This window comes from Ictalurus punctatus, chromosome 27, assembly GCF_001660625.3.
Source record: "Ictalurus punctatus breed USDA103 chromosome 27, Coco_2.0, whole genome shotgun sequence".
Lineage (NCBI taxonomy): Eukaryota > Metazoa > Chordata > Actinopteri > Siluriformes > Ictaluridae > Ictalurus > Ictalurus punctatus.
In genome coordinates, this window is record NC_030442.2 from 8,447,168 (window position 1) to 8,470,246 (window position 23,079).

Consider the following 23,079-nt stretch of genomic DNA (forward strand, 5'->3'; position numbering starts at 1 on the left):
TAGACATAGTCTAAACTGTTATGTTCATCGTCATAGTTACAATGCAACACAATATCAGTACTTATCTGTGGAACAGTAAATGTAGTTCTGTAAAGGAAATGTCGAGCTAAGTGCAAATTGTTTGCACACTATATTCTACTGGTTCTTTAACCAAATTGATTAGACACTGTCCTGGCATCAAGACATCTTGGAACAATTGCAGCTATAAGGGCTATACAAGTGCTATAACACAAGTTCACATTTTGGAGCACTTGATAATCCTCTTTATTTATAGGACTACTTTCAGAAATGTCCTGTCATTTACCAAAAGTAACAAGGAGGGAGTTTGTCCCACTGTTTACTCACTTGAATAATCACACTTATGTGTTATAGACCCAAATATTTAGAGTAATATTAGTTTAATATTGCATCACACGTGAACAATGTAAATATTGCTACACAAAATTATACTTAGGTGAGACTTTAACTCAAGGCTAGTTAATAAATTGTAAGAAAAGCTAAATAAAAATATAAACTTTCTAGCTCATCGAACTTTATCAGTATGTAGCCTATATTTTTGTAAACAAAGTGAAAAGTGCATCATGTTACATATGTTGATGTATACAGTATATACACAAACAATTATAATGTATATACTCAATAATTTATTCACAGATGAGTAGCTATGTTATGAAATGAATAAAAACAAAAGACAAATACTTCATTTTTTTTTCCAATTTAAAGCATTATTCACTGCATGTAGTTCTGTCTGTATTTAGCTTAGATGAGATCTCCATCAGCCTCATGAATGGTGTGTAGATTCTGGGCCGATTGCTCCTGGATGATGACAGTTCTGTATTTGGGGTGGTAGGTGGAGTTAGTCCTTCATGACTGGGCCTTGGAGCTGGTGCTACATTTTCTAAAGGACTTGTTGCGGTTTCCCGCGTGCGTGCTGAGATCATACTGCTATACTGCAAAGGTGTATATCGGAGTAAACTCTGCTCCAGTCGGCTCGGAGGTCTTGGGATGGATGGGCCTTCATACGGCTGAGGATCAGGGCAGCTGTGAAGAATGACAGCAAATGATGCGTATGAAGCTGCAGATTATGTGACAATAGTGGCCTTCAAATTATAAATAGTATCTCAGTCAAACCATTTATTACCTAATGGGAAAGTCGCAGCCAACTCCGATATCTTTTGTGAGGGGTTTATTTTCAGTAGCTTTCTGTACAGACATAAAATACTTCAGCTTGTCTTCTAACTCATTATTCTGGGAGAAGAAGCAAAGCACAGCACACAGTCAGACCAGAAGAGAGAAAAGTCCAAGTCATCAGAAACAATCTGAAAACAATCAGACATGCTCAGAGACCCTGTTCAAAAAATCCAAGCAATCCATGCTGAATCATCAATGCGCATCTTTGCTGTGAAGTTGTTTTAGATCCTATATTTAGTCACTCTGCTGCTGTGTATTAGTGATCATGTGACTTTGGGAATTTAGAAACATCTTCCTTAGTATAAAGATTGAAGGGAGGATAGAGCATTAGTAGCAGAAGGCTGTTTGGTTGCATATGTTTATGAAATAGAAGGGAGCTGAAAATCAACAACTGGCAACTCTTATTGTGTCATCAATTGCAAGAGCTAAACATGTTCCGATATGTAAATGCGGACCATGAAAATTACAGAGTATGTGAACCCTTGTTATTATTCCAATGTAACAGGAAGAGGTTGAGCGACTATCACTCAGTGGTATTTAAGTGACAAATTTGCTTGTTCATAAACTCTTGAATTCTTTGAAAGGGCAAAAATGTAGGCCAATTGTGCAATTTATTATTTAATATAAATTGTGTTCTTCAAAGCAAGCTTTGGGTGACTTTGATGTTCTATTTCTTTTAAAGTTTCGGGCAATTTCTACATTCTTTCAAACTTCACAGCAAAATACTTTTTTTTTTGTTTGCCATGCTTCTGCAAGAATGAAATATTGTGAAATAACTGCAGAAACAGTTGCACACAGCCTAGCTGCCCAAACGCTGAAGAGTTTCAGAATGCTTAGCCTTTCCGTGCATCGCTCACAAGCTTTTCCTCTTTTACCTCACACTCCACAATCGCCAGCCTGTCCAGCAACTCAGAAATGTACGCATCCTTCCGTGCCACATTAGCTCTCAGTGTGGTCACCTAAACAAACGAACAAATGGTATGACTTTCTGGACAGAGTCGATCATAATCCCATTCAGAAATACAATGTTATGCATTTATTTAATGCATTTATACATTTGGAAGACGTTTTTATTCAGTCTGACTTACAGCTAAGGCAGCGTCCTATCTTAGAAGTTCAGGGTTTAGGTCCTTTCTCAAGGCCCAGGCATTGTTCAGTTTTATGGCAGTGATGGTATTCAAGCTCCCATAATGTGTACAGACCCTTAACCACTCAGCTACAGCTTATTTCTGTGCTAGAATTAAACTCTGCCTCTCTTTGGATAAAAGAATTTACAAAATATGAATGCAAGTTTATTATACTGCAACTAAAAATGATCAAATTGTGATAATATAAGGGATCATTTTCATTCTAAAATCTGCATTCAAAGCCATTCGAAAATGCTCAATACACACACACCTGTTACAGCGTCACAATAATTGAATTCTGTACTGATGTGCCATGTTTTAAACCAGTAATCCTAGTAGTCCATGGCATACCATAATCTTTGTTCATTATGTTGCTTAGCAACTAAGGCTTACAGTTAACAAACTACATTGCATGGGGGAAGAATTGCTTATTGAAAATATTAAATAATAAATGTATTTATTTTATTTTGAACACTGGATTTAATCATAAGTGCATTTTTGAAACCAAAGGGCAATATATATAAAATTTGAACAGCACTTAAATGTACTACATGGATTTATAGAGCGGCAGTCGGTCTGACTGAGGGAATTCAGTCTGTAACTGTCTTTTGCCTGTCGCAAGGAAAGTGAGAATGTCAGCAATGGAAGATCAGACGCTTGTTCTCTTCTGCAGTAGATTATGTGCTCTCACCTCTTCTATCATGCTCTTGACCTTTCTCTGCTGGCAGAACACCATGTCATTCAGGTGCTTTATTCTGTCTTTCAGCTCTGACGCTTCCTTCTGTAACTGCTCAGTCCTGAGACAGAACACTTTGTTATCAAGCTAAAACATGTTTTAATAAAATTAAAACAAGCAATCCAGAGTAGCAGTAACCTAAGACTACTTCTGAGAACTTGTCATAAGTGTCTGTAATGCTTACTTTTTAGCACCAGCCAAGTCTGGTTGATCCTCACCCAAGCTGCGCAAGCGCTTTTCACAGTCACAGAGTTTCTGGGTTAAGTGTGCCTTTTCCTGCAAAACAAGAAAATCTACTGTCTGATCCTTGCACTTATCTGGGCTCCATGTGATGTTTCCTTAGAGGTGTTTGTACAGACTCACCTGAGCCATACAATCAAGCAGACGCTCCACCTCGCTGATCCTCTGGTCCCTCTCGGCTATTTTTGCCTCAGCAAGCCTCATGTTCCTCTCAGCCTCCTCCAGTCGCCTCATGTACTCCTCCAGCTGGGCCTGGAATTTATCACCACAGAAGAACTTTCATGTGTTTAGTTCTATCCGGTTTCGGTTTTAGCTTTTAGCACTCCAAGAGGAAATGTCTCAGAATGTACTTCTCAGTGCGACTAGGATGAGCAACTGTCATAACGAGGTATTTTCTTTTCTATTCAATTCTATTCAATGAGTAGTCATTAACATCAGTCATATTTATTGGTATACAGGTTGTGTGACAGTTGTTTCAGTGAAATTGTGACTATTTCGCTCAATACTGAGAATGATTATTAATTTCCTCCAGTTTAGGGACTAAATTGTTTTATTATTTCTTATAATTTTAAGCCTCTACTGCATTAATTATTACATTTACATCAAAAAATGTTTTTAATGGATTTTTATTACTTGAATTAGTTCAAGTAATATTTTTTTTTAAAAATATGAAAAAAATGATGGCAAACAATGGGCAATGGTGGAACGTATCATATAGTTGAAAATAACACAAAATGAATCAGAATACAATTCCAATTACTGCGTTTTTACAGAATATAAGTTGCAGAGTTTTGTATTAGTACCTCTCAAAAAACTGGAGATAAATTATTTGTTGCCATATGGCTACACCACGCAGTAAAGTGTTAAAATAGCAGGAAATAATATTGTCTTGCATACTGTAAAATTTTGGACTATGTATAAAATCATAAATCTTACATTTTGATCTATTAAGTTTTAAATCTAAACACAATTAGACTTCAAATCCTGACGTATTATTCAGTTTTGAATCTTTAATCATATTATTCAGCTATTACTATAAATTATTTAGTAACTACAGTAAAATCAATAGGATAGCTATTTACAAGAAGAAGTCTAAGGGGCTAAATAAATAGAAATAAATGGATGAATTGGTAAATAAATTGATGTATGGATCTGTCAATAAAAGCAATAAAAAATATACCTAACATGGAATCTAAGTTTAGATACGCTCATCAATATATACTATGTTACATTAACAGAGGAATCCGTACTGTAACTGGTTTAAATTCTAAAAGGTGCTAACACGTTCCTACATAACATTCCTATAATAAGAAAAAAAGCTCTTTATGCATTTATTTATCTCACCTACTGATGCAAAATACCAGGTCTATCATTCATCATTCACCCTAATGAAAAGTGAGACTATACAAGTTACTATGAGTGAGACTATACAAGGGGTATTTGAAGGTGTGTATGTGTGTGTTAAACGCACTGTGGGTTATTGTGGCTGTGTTATTGCAAGTGTATACCTGCAGAGCTTCGATTTCTTTTCTGTGTTTTCTCTGCTGTTCCTGCAGTTGCTGGTCATACTGCTGCTGGAGTTTAGCACTCATTTCCTTCAAAGCCTGAGCACTGGCCTCTTGAGAGGACTCCACCTACACACACACACACACACCACCAACAACAACAACCAATCCATGGTAACATGAATGTGTTTTAAATTCAGTAGGTAGATTTGGATTATCATCCATAAAGACAATATTAGTGATTTATTTATGCAAAGGAACCGGTATTGATCCATATTTGCACTCCATATCTGAAAAGTGTGTGTGTGGGTGAGTATGTATGTGTGTACACAGTACCTGTTGTTGCAGCATGCGGTTTTCAGCATGAGCAGTAGCCAGTTGTCTTTCCCTCTCCCTCAGTTTCTCCTCAGTCTTTTCGAAGGAACTGCGCAGTGCTTTCATCTCCTCCCTGTTTCCGACACGGCCCTCACAGCTCTCCAGCAGTGACTTCTACACCCAAACACACAGCAAACACACTCCAGTAACACACCTCAGAAGGATAATCCAGCACATTAAGTTTGCAAGGAGTTTGGTTGTGCAGAGTGTTTTGCGTGAACAGAGACTATAAAGGCAAAATATGTTCATGTTTTGCATTTGTATGGGTTCCTGGGTAACATCTAACCGAACAAGTTAATCTAGTTAAATTTCTTTTCTCATTCTCATTTTCGTATTCATGTCAATACCCGAAGCAACTGTCAGAGGAGTTGATACTGTTTATTTGATTACATACCTGCAAGTCGATGTTGGCTGATATGAGAGAGCTGTTCATCTGATCGAAGCTGTCGAGGGCTGCTCTCCCTGTTTTTACTTCCGCTTCCAAATAGTTCTTATGTGAGTTAGTCATCTGTAACACACAGCCACAGTATGCTGTTGGACACAGTGCAATGGTTTCAACCTGAAATGTACTAATGTATACACAATACTGTGCTTGCTGCCTGATTGTGCTGAATTTGTGCTACTCGAAGCTGTGTTAATTAGTGAACATAAAAACACAGCTTGCATTTGAACACTCTAACACCACTGTTGCCATTTGCCATTTCCCTCAGTTGAAACACCCACAATGATCTCAATGACCATTTCATTATTTTATAATGTCATGGGAAGTGTTTGAAAGGGTTAATAGTAGTATAATTCTTTTTTGAATGATATTTGCTGTGCATTCTTTTCAGGTTTTGTTTATATTATTTTGGTTCTGGGGTCAAATTGAAAGTCGTGGAGTACATGAACACTCACTGCATTCATGGGCAAAACATGCTTAATGCAGCATTAATCTAAAATGTAAAGTAAAAGCAGATACTTTATCTGGTTGTGTATGACATTACAAGTGACTTAGGCAACAATTTAATTTATGTCTGATTTTTAATTTTTTTGGTCAGTTACGAGGCAGTATTTCTCACATAAATTAAGTGGGGTTTTAAACTTATTTTTAGGGTTTTAATGTTGTTTTGTTTATTTGTTTATATATCTGGCTTTAAAAATATGATTTTAGGAAAAATATAAAAACATAAATAGAGTTGTCAGATTATGTCTTATAATTTGGGATGTTCTTAAACTCATTGAGGACACTAGGTCACTGATCCTAAGCTTAACCACCATCCTAACCACCACAGAGCCGCCAGTGTTGGGCCCTTGAGCAAGGCCCTTAACCCTATCTGCTTGAGGGGCGCTGTATCATGGCTGACCCTGAGCATTAACCCTTGCTTTCTAACAAGCTGGGACATGCGAAAGAATTCCACTGCGCTATAATGTATATGTGACAAAATAAAGGGTTCTTCTTCTTCTAGTAACGGATTGCTGAATAATAGACTAAACCAGTATATGTAACTAGTTTCGATGTAATTTGGCCACAGTTTGTGATGGTTTGTAGTCAGTTCTGGACCTTTTAAACTGTAACTGGCATGGAAACTGTTGATCCAATATGGCAAGCTAGATTTCTACATAACCACTATCTCTGTATGTGCTAGCATAGTTTAGACTGCTAATTTTATACAAAATCCAATGAGGATTGAATTAACATATTGATCATGGTGATATCACATAATGATCTTAATCTTAAAGAGCATGAAAAAACAGGTGATTAATTTTTTTTATACAGGGGGGATTGTATCCTCTCACAGCTGCTGTTAAATTCAGTCCTGAGCCCTTGTTCTTGGTGTCAAGGTTGAGCTTCATTCTGCGCTACACTGTTAATAATACTTATTAACAGTTCACAACATGTTTTATATTCTTACCCTTAATTCTTTTGAGAGTTGTTGTATTGATTGTTGCATTCCTCCAAACTGACCGTACATCCGTTCTCGGACCTTCTCCAAAGAGTCTCGCACCTACAAGATAAATGTTTTCCCACAATTATACTGCGAAATTGCAGCGAAGTTTCAAATGAGTTATGTTGTAATAAAAACACTGACAAGACATATTTAATAGAAGCTAAAATGATGAAACTAGGAGATTTTTTACAAACCACTTTATTATGACAGGTCTGGAAACACTTTTAAATATTACAAACTGCATTTTGATGGAAATTTAATTGGAAATTAAACTGCCAAACATTTTTTAATATATGAAACATGTATACAGTAAATCAACCCTGGATGTTCATCACATATCGCCCCTCTGAGGCCTACAGTATGATGCCACTTCCTTTCAGCACTCAGAGGCAGGGACAATATAAGGGGGGAGTTTTAATTGACTTAGAGAAGGCCCCTTAAAGTGGAGACTTGGACACTTGGTCTCTTTTCCCTACCATGTTTATGTCCCCTCTCACTGTCTCTATCTGCACTCACCTCTCTGATGTACCTCATCTCATCTCTCAGGTCATTGGCAGGCTGTTCACGAGCCATCACTTCCTGCTTCACTACACCGTACACCCGGAGTCCCGGCAGCGTCTCTCGCTCAGCAACACCACCATTGCTCACACTGTAAGAGTGCTGAGGAAAACAACGTCACAGGGATCAGATTTCCATCTGTATGTGTGTGTGTGTGTGTGTGTGTGTGTGGTTAACAAAATGGGAGAAAGTGACTGTTCTGTTTATGCCATGTGAGAGCATCACATGTGCAAATATGCGTGTGTCCTTGTGCGGTGTGCACATACTCAAAACACCTGTGTAAATATAACAAACTGTGTAGTTTGGCTAGTGAGAGGAGAAAGCGTCTACATGCGCATGCTCGGATGTTTTGTTTTTCTGTGCAGTGTTGCTGAGTGATCAGATATGGGATTTTGTGAACTGGCAGTGACAAAAAGTCCTAACTGATGGTGTAGTATTTCTGCAAAACAGTCTATAGTGTCGAGAGCATTCTGTCTCAGTGCTGCTGTCTCTCTTCAGTTTGGGCCTCGGCTGACAGACACACAATATCCGTAAAGTAAAAGTGGTCCTTATTCTGAAAATACTGATAATTTTTTATAAATGTGATGACCCTGGTATGTCATCAGTGGACGTGCTGGATATCTATGTATTTGGTATATTTTATAATAACAGTTATGTGCCTGTATTAAAATAAACACACTCTCACTTGCCAAATGTATTTCAAAGCTATAATATACAGTATATGTCAGGAATAATGGGACTGAATATTACAACTGAGAGGATCCAAGAGTTGTTCAGGGAATGCAAATAGGTTGTGGGTTGTTATAAAGGCACAGGGTAAGCATACAAGTTATTACAGAATATCATATTTATAAAAAAAAAAAAAATACATAAAAAGGGAAAAATTATCTTTGGCTTTTTTATGATTAATATCTTAATCATAATATATATTAATATCGGTTAAACAACATCACAATGTCTAAACAATGTTTAGAACAATATTTATTTGTATTTTAAAGTTTGGTCTAAGGGTATGCAAAGTTTGAATACAGCTGAATATACACAGCAAGTACCATGTTATAGCTCACGGTGTATAACGTTAATCACTTGGAGTGCCACCTTTGGGAAAATCATCCATTACCTTCAAGGGTAATAAAAATATATAACATCTAAGAATAGAAAATCTAATAATAGTGTCTGTAGAAGCTTAGCATGGCCAAACTGGCTGGTGTGAAAAGACCATTTCAGACAGTGATAGTGGAGACGTTACCTGAGAACCAAAACAATAAATGCCAGGAAATGTGGACTAAAAAAGCATTGTGTCATGCCATGCATAATGCATAGCAAATTCACCTAACAATGCTTTAAACAAGTGCAGTTCTGGATATCCACCTGTTGATGTGGGTTAGAGCAGAGAAAACATTGGCATCATAGAGAACTGGCAATGTTGCGATTCCAGGGATGGGCTGCAAGAATATTTTGATCTAATCATTTTTTTAATGCCTGGTGTGTTGCACTGCATTTCCTTGGCTTTGTACTTGTACACTGCACAATGACAATAAAACTGATCATTTTTAAATGCTAATTTAAACACTGGCCGGACAAATGAGACAAACAACAAATTATCCAATGATTAAAACAATCAGCTGGGATTAATGTTGATAATCAACATGATTAATTCACCCATTTGCCCAATATCAATTATGTAATTTGTGAGATCATTCATTATCAATACTTTTTTATTCCCTCTTAAGTGAACACTAGCTTTAAAGCATGTTTGCATGTTTGTGAATCCATCTAATATACATGGTCATTTTAAAATCAACTCAGTAGCCGGATTTTTTATTTTTTTTTTTAAATCTGTAGCTAAAATTTATGAGGTAATGAAGAAACACCTGCAGTAACTGACCTAAATTTACTGTAAAACTGTAAAAAGGATTCAATTAAATCCTGTTATATTTAAACGATTTTGCTTGCATTTGGATTCATAAATAAATTGTTCAGACTGAGAAACACTAGTGTTGGGAATCTGGACCTCAAATAGAGATCCACACATTCCTTGGGTACATATGAATATATTAGATATTAAATAATAATTCAATGTTCGAAGTTTATATGATTTGCCTTTGTAAGCAACAATGCGATAACATCACTGCAAAGGCAATAAAACGAATGAATAAACGTCAGCTCATGCTCTTTTCACGTTCAGCACTGCAGACTGTGAAATACTTTGAAAACCAACAGCTGTGTTTAAAGACTACATTATTAGTGTCATGGTTTTATCACTTATCCACGTCATAGTGGCATACCTATACCTGTGTGCCTCTGAGACCAAACAGTGTAATGATATTGCCACGTCTGGCACTCATACCTTCTCCCCTACAGGTGCTTCTCTGCCTGGAGGTCTTTCTCTCTGCATGAGGCCATTCTTCTTCATCCAGGTGCCATTGACCATCTTGCCATCCTGCAACACAACACACATTCGAGCTTGTTAAGCCACTTGTGTCCACAGATCACAGAAATTTATATTATTACTGAAAACAAACCAGTCACCATTACCTGGTGTGTCAATGTGCAGCCAAAATGTCACACAACAGTTATTTCTCAATATAATTGGTTATAAATGTATGTTCTCAAAAATAGTGTGCTGTGCCAGACTGTGGCCATTGTGTCACTGAGGTGTTGTGTTTGTTTACCTTTAGTTACATAAGTTCCTTAAGGGCCACTTTTGTACCATGGGTCTGTCAAGGTATCCTTGTTTATGATATTTTTAAAGAAAAGAAATATGTAATTGTCCATATCATGTGTAGTATATACTACACATGATATATATGTATATATATATATATGTATATATACTGTACATATATACATATATACGGTACATATATATAGACAGTACATATAGACCTTCAATGGTGCAGAAATGTTTCTGTACCGTTCCCCAGATCTGTGCCTCAATACAATCTTGTCTCGGAGGTCTACAGACAGTTCCTTAGACTTCATGGCTTGGTTTGTGCTCCGACATGCATTGTTAACATCTCAAGGATGACCAGTGAAAACAGGATGCACCTGAGCTCAATTTTGAGTGTCATGGCAAAGGCTGTGAATACTTATGTACATGTGCTTTTTTTGTTTTTTATTTTTTTAATAAATTTGCAAAGATTTCAAACAAACTTCTTTCATGTTGTCATTATGGGGTATTGTTTGTAGAATTGTGAGGAAAATAATGAATTTAATCCATTTTGGAATAAGGCTGTAACATAACAAAATGTGGAAAAAGTGAAGCGTTGTGAATACTTTCCGGATGCACTGTACATATAACCCATGGGTTTTAAATATTTTTTGGAATAATAGTGTTTATGGTTACAAATTTATTCATCTTTCTGGAATACGAACTCCAACACACTGGGAGATAAAGGTTTTTAAATGATACTTTTGCTTGTCGCTGGGGTGGTACAATCAAAGGCTCAAGTTTTGTACCTTTATTTACCATATTTTTGTACCATACTTTTACATATGAAGGTGCATGAGGTGTAACCTTAAGGAATATCAATAGTTGTTAAGGTCCAATTATGTACCTTTGTTTATTTTTAAAGGTATACTTTAGTCATATTTTCAGGCAAAAGAAACATACTAAAGGTACAAACAAAGGACAAAGGTACTTTGTTTCTACTGGTTTAATTAGCTAAAAAAAAAAAAAAAAAAAAAAAAAAAAGGAATACAGTGAAGGGAAAATAGGTCCATTCTGAGTTTTCTTTTACTGCATAGGGATTTCCTAGACCCAAACAATGTCAGCAAAACACAAGAATTATATGCCCAAATATGAGACAAACACACTGAATAGATTTTGATTTAGAGGCCAATTCAGTCAGACTTGTGTGTTTTTGGACTGTCAGACTGTCTCTCTCTCTTAATTCATCTAGGTGAATGGAGGTTTAATCAAATCCAGACGTTTCCTCACATTCAGGAAGTAGTATTCCCTTTTCCCCCAATGAGCACATATTTCATCATCGATGTAATTGGGTTCATGTAGCAGCTGCACCTTCTTCTGTTTTACTTCCTTCACAGTGCAGAAAGCACTTGAATAAATTCCATACAACACCTTTACAGCTGATCACATCTATATATACAGTAATAGCAAGAAAACATTTCTACTAGAAGTCCTGAATGTAAACTAAACTCTTTATATAGTGTTCTAAAGACCACAGGGAATTGGCATACACACTTCTCTCAGAGAGACAAGAACAAAGATGCCTTTCACGATCCTTGACTTCAGACATCACTCAAGAGATAGTACACAAAGTGCAGGCTGAGAAGAAACAAACATGAATGGAGTGAGGAATGTTGAAAAGAGAGGCAACAGTCAATCAAACTGAGCCGGCTTCAAAGATCCAATAGCATTAGATATCACTGTCATGCCCTGTAATATGGTGTCTTTTTGGTTAATTACTCAAGCCCAGAGATTACTTTCCATAGACGGTCATTATTATATGTTTGAACTTTGGAGTCGAAAGAGGTGACTTCCTGACTTCTGCACACCCTGGATGTAACTTCAGAAAGGCAGATAAGATAAAACTCACAACAGTCTTAATGATCACAGGAAACTGAGGTTATGTAAGCCATTTAATGTCTTGGAACCACCCTAAATATTTACTGCACATTTTCTCTAGGAATGGTCAATATTAAGGTATGTTATCATTATTGTGATAAATTATAACTGAATGAAATATTTCTTATGAAATATGAATTTCTTTGAAACCATCACCAGTAGTAGTAGTGACAAAGCTTTATTCATGTTACTCCTACTGAGTAGCTGGTACTGCCAGAGCTGTTATCAGATAGCCTGTGCACATTGTCATTACACGCAGAGCATTAGGTTACTAAACCTGTCCTATTTAATTACGTGATGGATCCCTATCAATCTGCTATTGTTATTCCTGAAACAAACTACCTTGAACATCTGAATATAAGAATGCTTTCTTGTTTCCAGCTTCTCAGAGAGCGAGTTCTACTTGTTTTCTTCTTCTACTGTACGTCACGGTGTTTTGTCCTTTTTCCTGGCCTGGGTAGGTGTGTCACTGATGGTTGTTAATTATGTTTAAAAATGTTGCTTTTGTTTTGGAGCTAAATTTAAACTCAGCTTGACCACTCTTCATTATCTATCTGTTATCACAATTAATTCACATGTTCAGCAGAAATAAATTGATGCCCTTAAACGATAAATATTGGAGTTCCAGTACATTTCATTTAAAGTATTTCTACCTGCATAAACATGTACAAATATGCACATGGTTTTATGAAAATATTTTTAATTACTGGCTTAGATTAAAGATGATGAGACTATTTTTCAATTTTATCTCCGAGTTATGATTAAGCTGACATTAAGTTAAATTAACACTATAATTTTGCTTGCAATAATCTTTCATTACATAGTTTCTAGAGTGTAATTGCTGCACCTCCTCAAAAATCAGTTACAAAGATTTCACATCACAGACCAAGTACACTTGGTCAAAGACAAAGGGGTTTCAGAGAAATGTACTATAAATGAATCTCCCATTTTTAAATTATATACACTACAGGGTATATAGTGTGTATTTATATATAGTATATACAGGTGTCTGAAAAGTCAGGAACTAATGAGAGTAAAATTCATATTTAGTACATATATTTAATTTTGGGTTTATTATTTATAACATATGCTTTACATGTTTACTCTTATGCTCTACTCATTTTCTCAGCCGCTGTATCATGATTTTGCTCAACATATTCAGACCGACATATTTGCTCAACATATTTCCACTGGTTCTTGACTCTTCTGACACCCTGTATATTACAATTAATATTTTAATACAACTAACCATAGCCATGAGCTACCTAAATGCAACCTGCACATTACATGTCATACTAGAGACAGTAAAACACTGGATCACTGCTCCACCATACTACAGAATGCATATTTCTCAGCTGTGGGACACTCTGATCACTGTCTGGTGAAGCTTCTCCCTACTTACAGACAGCAATTAAAATCTGCTAAGCCTGTAGTTAGGACTATTAAGAGGTGGTCTAATGAGGCAAAGCTCAAATTGATATTGTATATCAGTTTTTGTGAAGATATGTGTACCCACCAAGATCTATTTAACAACTACGACAAACCATGATTCACATGAAAGACGTCGTTTGTCACGCTACTGAAGAGGCCTACAGAATTGGGGACCAATCCTGTAAAATCAGTCCAGAAACCTATTGACAAAGGAAATAAGAGGAGCTACACTGAAAAGCTGAGAAACAAGTTCTTGGCTAATGACCGTGCGACCGAATGGAAAGGCCTGAAAGACATTACCAACTACTGGCCACCTTCCCCCCACTCTGTAGACAATCAAGAACTGGCTGACGATATAAACATGTTCTATTGTAGATTTGACACACTCAGGCCTATATCCCACATCCACTTCAATAATCTCTCTACACATCCAACAATATCCACTCTGATTGTGCTTAGGATCTGTGAAGCTGATGCTTGTCAGATGCTCCTGAAAGAAAACTCCAGGAAATCAACAGGGCCAGATGGTGTCTCACCCTCATGTCTGAGAACCTGTGCTGACCAGTTGCTCCCTTTCTTCACACAGATCTTCAACAGATCATTGGAGCAGTGTGAAGTACCCTCCTGCTTCACTCTATCATCATCCCCATCCCAAAAAATCCAGGATCACAGGGTTAAAGGACTACAGACCTATCTCCTTAATGCCTGTGATCACGAAGTGCTTTAAGAGATTGGTGCTGACACACCTGAAATACATCACTGGCCCGCTGCTAGAACCCCTTCAGTTTTCCTATCAGCCTAACAGGTGTTAGGTGATGTTTAACACCATCATCCCAGATCTCCCCCAGACTAAGCTGATCCATCTCTCTGTGCCCACCTCCACCTGTCAGAGGATTACTAGCTTCCGGACAGACAGACAGCAGCAGGTGAGATTGGGGAAATTCACATCAGCACCTGCACAGTCAACACTGTTGCCCCCCAGGGATGTGTGTTCTCACCACTGCTCTTATCTGTATATACAAATGTATGTAAAGTCCTGAAGTTGCAGATGACACTATAGTCATTGGCTTCATCCAGGATGGTGATGGGTCTACTTACAGAGACACGGTCAAACTGTTGGCTGTCTGATACAGTCAAAACAACCTGGAGCTGAACATGCTAAAAACTGTAGAGATAACAGTGGACTTAAGAAAAAATCCCCCTACACGTCTCCAGCTCACCATAATGAACTACCCAGTGTCAGTTATGGAGTCCGTCAGGTTCCTGGGCTCTACAGTCTCACAGGACTTGAAGTGGGAGACCTACATTGACCCCACAGTGGAAAAAAAGCCGTGCAGAGGATGTACTTCCTCTACCAACTGAGGAAGTTCGACCTTTCACAGGAGCTGCTGACACAGTTATACACAGCCATCACTGAGTCTGTTCTGTGCACTTCAATAACTGTCTGGTTTGGTTCAGCCATCAAATCAGACCAAATAAGGCTTTATAACCCCTGCCCACTCTTCAGGACTCTTCTACATTTCCAGGGTCAGGAAGACGACTGAAAGAATAATCACAGACCCCACGCACCCTAGCCATGACAATAAGGCCAACATGTAGTGTGACCTCTTCTTTATGCAAATGTTTTACTGCATACCCCATAAGTTACAGCATCTACCAGAGGGAAAAAAATTGTGCTATAGTTTAGAATATATGGTAATAAAAGGCTTTAATAAATTCATCCTACCCTGGCAGTGTGCAGCTCATTAAAAGAGTCTGGCTTTTGCTCACACTCTACAGAGGCTACAGGATATTTTCCATTTAGCCAAAGTAAATGCTGCCTTCAGTCTCATGCACACTGCTGCAAGTCTTATCCAGTCTGTACCATAAATAGCCAATGGCTTTTAGAAATGACAGGCCGATATCAGCTCAACATTAAGGCAGAGGCAGTTGTGTGAAGTGAAATGATATCAGTCCAAGGTACAGACCAAATCGAACACGCACACAGTGTCACAGACTGCTCTCATCTGTGCTAAATGGGACACTGCCATGTTCTTTCAAACACACACTAATTTGTCAGTGTCTAACTGTAAACAAAATACTTCCGGCACCTTCAGCAACTCAGCTGTATACTCAATAATAACTATATATATATATATATATATATATATATATATATATATATATATATATATATATATATATATATATATATATATATATATATATATATATTAATTCTAATTTCTCAAGTACTAATCCCTATATGTTGTACTAATAATAATTTTATTTCATTTTTATTAATCATACTCTAACATGTATATAATGTAACTCTAACATGAACATAATATAACTATAATATAATGTAATATAATAACACACACATACTGTGCACACGGGTATTATAAGTGTTGGGAATCTTCCTTTAAACACGACGTAAACAGGACAGGGTTTTCTGTAAATAATGTAACTATGTGAGGAGAATAACAGCTCATCTTTGCAGATTTTAGTGATGGATAAGAAAAAACACACTTACTGAGTGTGCAGAAATCTTTGCCTTCTCATTCTGTCCAGTGGGGATGTCCTCAGATCGGAGGGTCAATCTGAGACGCCTGATTCCTCTCTGAACATTTCATGGACACACACACACACACACACACACCAAGGGTAATAAGAGGTCAGTGAGAACGACATCACAAACATAATGACTAGCCATTTACCAAGGTCAGTCTAGTGAGCATTTTCATTTTCCGAAAATGTTATCTCAGATCGGAATATTATCTGCAGTGTTTCAGTGAAACTATGACCTCACACAGGTACATTATTTGAATACTGTACTCTTTGGATTCGTGTGTTATTGGAAGTGCCCTAGACTTAATATTATGTTACTGTCATCTGCTGATTCATTGCTTGAGCATGTAGATAACAGATGATGCTTATTTTGATAACAGAGATCATAAGATTTGGTCTGATTCCAATGTAAGCCCTACTCCCATCCCCTGCTCTCTTCTGTTTGAAAACCTCATTATAAGCATGTATATGCATGTATTGTTACTATTGAAGATAGATGGCGGCACATTAGAGGGTCATTCAAATATAAAAACAAAACAAAACAGCTTGATGGCTTTTGTGTTTAGGGAAAGTATATAAGAATGGAGTGATACCATTGTTTACATGTTTTAGATACTTTGTCAAAGAGGAAGGAAGGAAGGGACCATGGGGAAACTTGGCCAAAATAAGGCACATAAGGGCTAGTGAGCACAATAAATACACTGTGAAGGATAAATCCCACATGCTTGTAAGCCTCATAAAAAAAAACCCAGGACAGTAGTATAATTAATTTCTTACTCCTTATATTCCTTATAAATTCCTTAAACCAAAGGAGTCATTATTATTTACTGCACTATTGTTTGCTACTTTGCTTACTAGCGATATATTCAGGCACTAACTGCCACACCCTGGCTTACGGTCCAAGCAAATTACACACCATGCAAATATTGAGCAGATCCATGTGCACACTGGAGTGAATATAAACAACGTTACTTTCATTCTAGAGACTAAAAATCCTGAATTAATGTTGGTTTTAGCAGCCACTACTAGGATTAATTCATATTAAACTTTAATTTTCAGTCATGCCTCATAAGAAAACAAAAGTTTATCTTAAATTTACACCAGCCATATCACCAGGGCATTTGAAGATATATAATTATAAACTGCAGGTAAACACTTATAACTTTACTATAACTTTATTTATTCATGTATAACATTTATGTGTCCGCTATATTTAATCAGTGGTCAGTTTATGACCCCAGTAGTGCTGCTGCATCCGACACACTTATACCAGCACCATGCCAGTGTCACTTTGCCGAGAATGATCCTCCACCCAAAACATATCAGCTCAGTGGTGGTCCTATAGTAGCCCCTTTCCATTGATGGAAGGAGTAGAGGGTGTTAGCAAATTACACACAGTGGGGGAAAAAAGTATTTGATCCCCTGTTGATTTTGTACGTTTGCCCACTGACAAAGAAATGATCATTCTATAATTTTAATGGTAGTTGTATTTGAACAGTGAGAGACAGAATAACAACAAAAAAATCCAGAAAAACGCATGTCAAAAATGTTATAAATTGATTTGCATTTTAATGAGGGAAATAAGTATTTGACCCCCTCTGCAAAACATGACTAAGTACTTGGTGGCAAAACCCTTGTTGGCAATCACAGAGGTCAGATGTTTCTTGTAGTTGGCCACCAGGTCTGCACACATCTCAGGAGGGATTTTGTCCCACTCCTCTTTGTAGATCTTCTCCAAGTCATTAAGGTTTCGAGGCTGACGTTTGGCAACTCGAACCTTCAGCTCCCCCCACAGATTTTCTATGGGATTAAGGTCTGGAGACTGGCTAGGCCACTCCAGGACCTTAATGTGCTTCTTCTTGAGCCACTCCTTTGTTGCCTTGGCCGTGTGTTTTGGGTTATTGTCATGCTGGAATACCCATTCACGACCCATTTTCAATGCCCTGGCTGAGGGAAGGAGGTTCTCACCCAAGATTTGACAGTACATGGCCCTGTCCATCGTCCCTTTGATGCGGTGAAGTTGTCCTGTCCCCTTAGCAGAAAAAAAACCCCAAAGCATAATGTTTCCACCTCCATGTTTGACGTTGGGGATGGTGTTCCAGGGGTCATAGGCAGCATTCCTCCTCCTCCAAACACGGCGAGTTGAGTTGATGCCAAAGAGCTCCATTTTGGTCTCATCTGACCGCAACACTTTCACCCAGTTGTCCTCTGAATCATTCAGATGTTCATTGGCAAACTTCAAATGGGCATGTATATGTGCTTTCTTGAGCAGCGGACCTTGCGCGCGCTGCAGGATTTTAGTCCTTCACGGCGTAGTGTGTTACCAATTGTTTTCTTGGTGACTATGGTCCCAGCTGCCTTGAGATCATTGACAAGATCCTCCCGTGTAGTTCTGGGCTGATTCCTCACGGTTCTCATGATCAGTGCAACTCCACGAGGTGAGATCTTGCATGGAGCCCCAGGCTGACGGAGACTGACAGTTCTTTTGTGCTTCTTCCATTTGCGAATAATCGCACCAACTGTTGTCCCCTTCTCACCAAGCTGCTTGGCAATGGTCTTGTAGCCCATTCCAGACTTGTGTAGGTCTACAATCTTGTCCCTGACATCCTTGGAGAGCTCTTTGGTCTTGGCCATGGTGGAGAGTTTGGAATCTGATTGATTGATTGCTTCTGTGGACAGGTGTCTTTTATACAGGTAAAAACTGATATTAGGAGCACTCCCTTTAAGAGTGTGCTCCTAATCTCAGCTCGTTACCTGTATAAAAGACACCTGGGAGCCAGAAATCTTTCTGATTGAGAGGGGGTCAAATACTTTTTTCCCTCATTAAAATGCAAATTAATTTATAAAATTTTTGACATGCGTTTTTCTGGATTTTTTTGTTGTTATTCTGTCTCTCACTGTTCAAATACAACTACCATTAAAATTATAGACTGATCATTTCTTTGTCAGTGGGCAACTCGTACAAAATCAGCAGGGGATCAAATACTTTTTTCCCTCACTGTAGCAACAGATGACCTACAGCCAATAACTATAAAATTACAAAGTGACCTAATTTTGCCGAGGCATGCTGTTGGTACCAGATGAGCAGGTTTGAATATTTCATAAACTGCTGATCTCCTGGAACTTTCACACACAACAGTCTCTAGAGTTTAAACCGAATAGTACAAAAAATCCTGTTTTTTTCACGACTCTGTAACGCATTATACCCAACTCTGTTTAAAGTAATGCGTTACACTGTATTCTAATTACTTTTTCTTATAACACATTACATTTTAAATTTATATAATTTAATTACAGTTACTGATGTCAATAAAATTACTTCATTTGCATTACAAATTTATTGTTAAGAAAACAATATTAAGTAAAAGCATTTTTATAATAAATCACGTTCTGCACGCCTGCCAGGGGTATAATCTGGCCTGGGCATTCTGGGTCTGTAGCCCTGAAGATTTTTTCTTTAGCCCCGAATAATTCTCCACTTGGAGAGGTTTGTCAGTACGTAACTGAACGTCAGTAAAAGAAGACGGCGGTGTTGTAATTTTATATCTTCAGTGAACAGAGGAGAGACCAATCAGACAGGGTTTACAGAAAAATACATGGAAACGCTCGTGTCTTATTGGCTGACGGTCTCTCAATTCTGCCAAACACTAGCTCACAGTCAGTGTGAGGAAAAATAGACATGCCAATATTTATTTTAAACCACTAAAGGGGTTGAAACTAAAACATCCTTTGATGCTAAGCAGGAAAACAAGGTGTGTAAATGTCTGCATGAATTCCAGTTTACGTGAACATGATATGAGCAGAGCAGAAGGAAAGATAATGTACTCTGCATGGCTCTATAGCAGCTAAACCCATACATTGATAGCTTAGTTGTGACTCTCCTTGGCTAGCAACACCAAACTAGCCTAGTTAGAAAAGTGTTATATTTGATTGGTCTGATTGTCCTACAAACAGTGACAACACCTAAGGCTAGTTTGATGATAAATCCAACTTCTTCTGGTCATGTCATACATTGACGGCTAAGTTATCTCAGCATCCATAAGACAAAACTTAGGCTACTAGCTGAGCTGGAAAAAATTCCATGAAGAAGAATCTGGGCCCAGCCCCGGATGATTAACCATCCAGCTAACGCCCTGGCAACTGCGTCAGTTAATGAGTAATGAGCATGTGCTTTAATGAATTGGTTTGATAGGTTTTGAAAGTAACTTGAAAGTAAAGTGATTAGTAATCTGATTGCTTTTAACATACAGTAATCAGTAATGTAATCAAATTGCAATTTTAAATTAGTAATTAGTAATCTGTAGTGGATTAATTTTTTTGAGTAACTTACACAGCTCTAAAATCTAGACACTTGTGTGTGAAAATCAGCAGATCAGCAGTTTATGAAATTATTAAAACAGCCCATCTGATACCGACATCCATTCCACAGGTAAAGTCACTGAGATCATATTTTTCCCTATTCTGATGTTTAATGTGAATATTAACTGAAGCTCTAGACCTGTATCTGAATTGCACTGCTGCCACATGATTGGCTGATTAGATTACTGCATAAATGAGCAGGTGTACAAGTGTAATTGTTAAAGTGGACAGTGAATGTATATCCTGTAATAATTCTGCATATTAATAGGGTTTTTTTTTTTTTTTTTTTAAATAAAAATTAACTGTCTTTGACCAATATACACTCCTTGTTGCATAAAATGTCATATGTATTGTACATAAAACGTTGTTGTACATTGTCTTTTAGATGACTTTTATGGGGACTAACCAAGCGTCCATGTGTTGATTAGCTGTGGGAAAGAGCTCTCTGGGTGACAATTCAATGGCAGGCACTGATAAAATAAACATGACAGGGCTCTGGCAGCTCTCATTACACTGCCTGCTCTCTGTGCTAATCTTATACTAGAGCCAACACAGGGACCAGCTCTGAGAATGATTAACCATGATGTGTTAAATTAAACCATAGCCTAGAGTGTGAAAGATAAACATACAGCCAAAGAGAAAAGGATGAGCAAACAAACAAATCAATGAATAATCAACTCATTCTGGTCAAGGATAGAAGACAAGGGATATGAGTGAGATTGTGAGAGAGGAAGTGAGACTGGACGTGTCTTATTCTCAGTAGGCTCTAACTTACCTCACTCCCCTTATCCGAAGTGGTCGTAGTAGTGAGCGAGGAGCCCGCTGTGCCCTTTCGCAGCATGTCTCCGTATTACTGTCCCTCTCGCAGACCACAGAAAACAAAACACACATTCACACCCACTCACTGCTGCCACCTGCTCCACCCGCTCTGGGCAACTCAGCACTTTAGAAGTGAGCGTGTGAAAGAGGCAGGATGGGGAAAAAAGTTTCCCTTGAGCAAGAGGCCTGTGCTAGAATTCCTTCCTCTGGATGGTAAGCAGCAGAGGAGAGAGAAAACGGGCCAGTATTCCAGAGTGCAAAGGACAGAGGAAAAAACAATCTACAGCATAGGGGAAAAAGTCCAAAGTGTGTTCACACACACAAGCATGCACAACACACACCCACATGCATACACAGACAGGCTCCTCCTAACCAGAGATAGACACACAGAGAGAAATAGTGGGCGAGACAAGCCGAGAGGCCACTAGAGAGAATGAATGTGCTTGTGCGTGTGTGTGTGTGTGTGCGTGTGTGTGTGAGATACAGCTATGTTGGCTGTGCGTCCGGTGTGACCTGTCCTTCTACATTTCTCCTGCGTTTGGTCTCCACCCACTTGTGTGTAGCTCAGGACTCACAGCCTGTTGTTACTGCTTCATAGTTGTAGCATAAACAATCAACACACCCAACAGAAAGGGAACGAGCATCACTCCAACACTGAAACTAAATCACACTATACTAACCACACATCACAGGAAATGTGAAATCGTGCACTGCAAGGTTTTTTTTTTTTATTATTATCGGGTTAAAGAAACTAATAGAATTTTAAAAACAGACTTGTTTAGAGGATTTCTCTCAGCTTGTATTGGTTTATTAAGTGTAGAATTTCAACTTTCTCTAACTTCACTGGTCTGTTTTTATAAGCAACAAAAAGTAGGCAACCTTGTAGCTTAATAAAAAGTCAGCCAATACGGGTTTAATCATACGACTGACTCTGCTATGATCTGATACAATTCAATTTAGTACTCTCTGATCAATGTGACCAACATTGTTTATAATTTGGGGTAGGCCTACCGTTAATTTTATGAATGATGATGACATAGAGAAGGACTATTTTAAGTACCATAGTTATAGGCAAATCACTTTGCTAGCCAATTTAAACATGTGATTTCTTTTGCACACCAGTTTTCTGTCCCTTTTTTGATAATACATTTATAACCAATCATAATCAATAATATTCAACCTATGATTCTTGACTCAATTCCAATAATTGTCTTTTAAACTGTATGTATTGGTCCAAATCATCTGTTTGTTACGCCCCTAGTAGTCACTAATACACAGTCACTCATGAGAATGGATTAGATGATATAACAATCTTTAACTTTGTCTTTTTACCATTTATTGTGTTAGCTAGTTTGCTATCAACCAACTGGCTGACAGGCTGACAAATAAGGTAGATTGCCAACAAACATTTCCAAAATGGTGTTTATAGGGGTCGATCCATCTCAAGTGGTCCAATAATTGCAAAGTTGGTTGCTCGACCGCTTTTACTTTTTCTTCATTTTTTTGAGTGATTATCTCTATGTATTGGTATTGCAAAACCCGCAGTTTAAAAAAATTATATTTTAACTATGATGGCCATCTTTGTGTCATGGCACAGAACAAATTTATACAATTGTTTACAGAAATCTCAATATCTTGGCTCAGGGTAGTCCTAGCTCTGGGGAGC

The 23,079-nt window shown here is 37.8% G+C and overlaps 1 protein-coding gene across 2 annotated transcripts; it reads right to left on the reverse strand.

Annotated features, from left to right (window-relative positions):
- Nucleotides 1–379: 379 nt before the first annotated feature.
- On the reverse strand, nucleotides 380–21,866 carry myzap (myocardial zonula adherens protein). Of its 2 annotated transcripts, none has more exons than XM_017458822.3 (14): nucleotides 21,370–21,866; nucleotides 16,201–16,287; nucleotides 10,014–10,106; nucleotides 7,622–7,765; nucleotides 7,070–7,162; nucleotides 5,569–5,682; nucleotides 5,136–5,288; nucleotides 4,803–4,928; nucleotides 3,418–3,546; nucleotides 3,239–3,330; nucleotides 3,010–3,115; nucleotides 2,067–2,150; nucleotides 1,142–1,203; nucleotides 380–1,041 (listed from the first exon to the last, which is right to left on the reverse strand). In XM_017458822.3, exons 1-14 carry the CDS (start codon nucleotides 21,433–21,435, stop codon nucleotides 726–728), a joined length of 1,665 nt encoding a protein of 554 aa, XP_017314311.1. In that variant the 5' UTR covers nucleotides 21,436–21,866; the 3' UTR covers nucleotides 380–725. The 2 variants fall into 2 exon arrangements, with proteins under 2 accessions (XP_017314311.1, XP_017314310.1); XM_017458821.3 differs by having other exon boundaries at nucleotides 1,142–1,248; nucleotides 21,370–21,863.
- Nucleotides 21,867–23,079: the final 1,213 nt, after the last annotated feature.

Excerpts from the sequence above, each read along its gene's own strand:
- myzap (XM_017458821.3), bottom strand. The coding sequence starts at position 21,435 with ATGCTGCGAAAGGGCACAGCGGGCTCCTCGCTCACTACTACGACCACT. Across the intron at positions 16,288-21,369 it reads CTTCGGATAAGGGGAGTGAG|AGAGGAATCAGGCGTCTCAG; the intron begins GTAAGTTAGAGC and ends TGAAATGTTCAG. Across the intron at positions 1,249-2,066 it reads TGGCGATTGTGGAGTGTGAG|AATAATGAGTTAGAAGACAA; the intron begins GTAAAAGAGGAA and ends TTCTTCTCCCAG.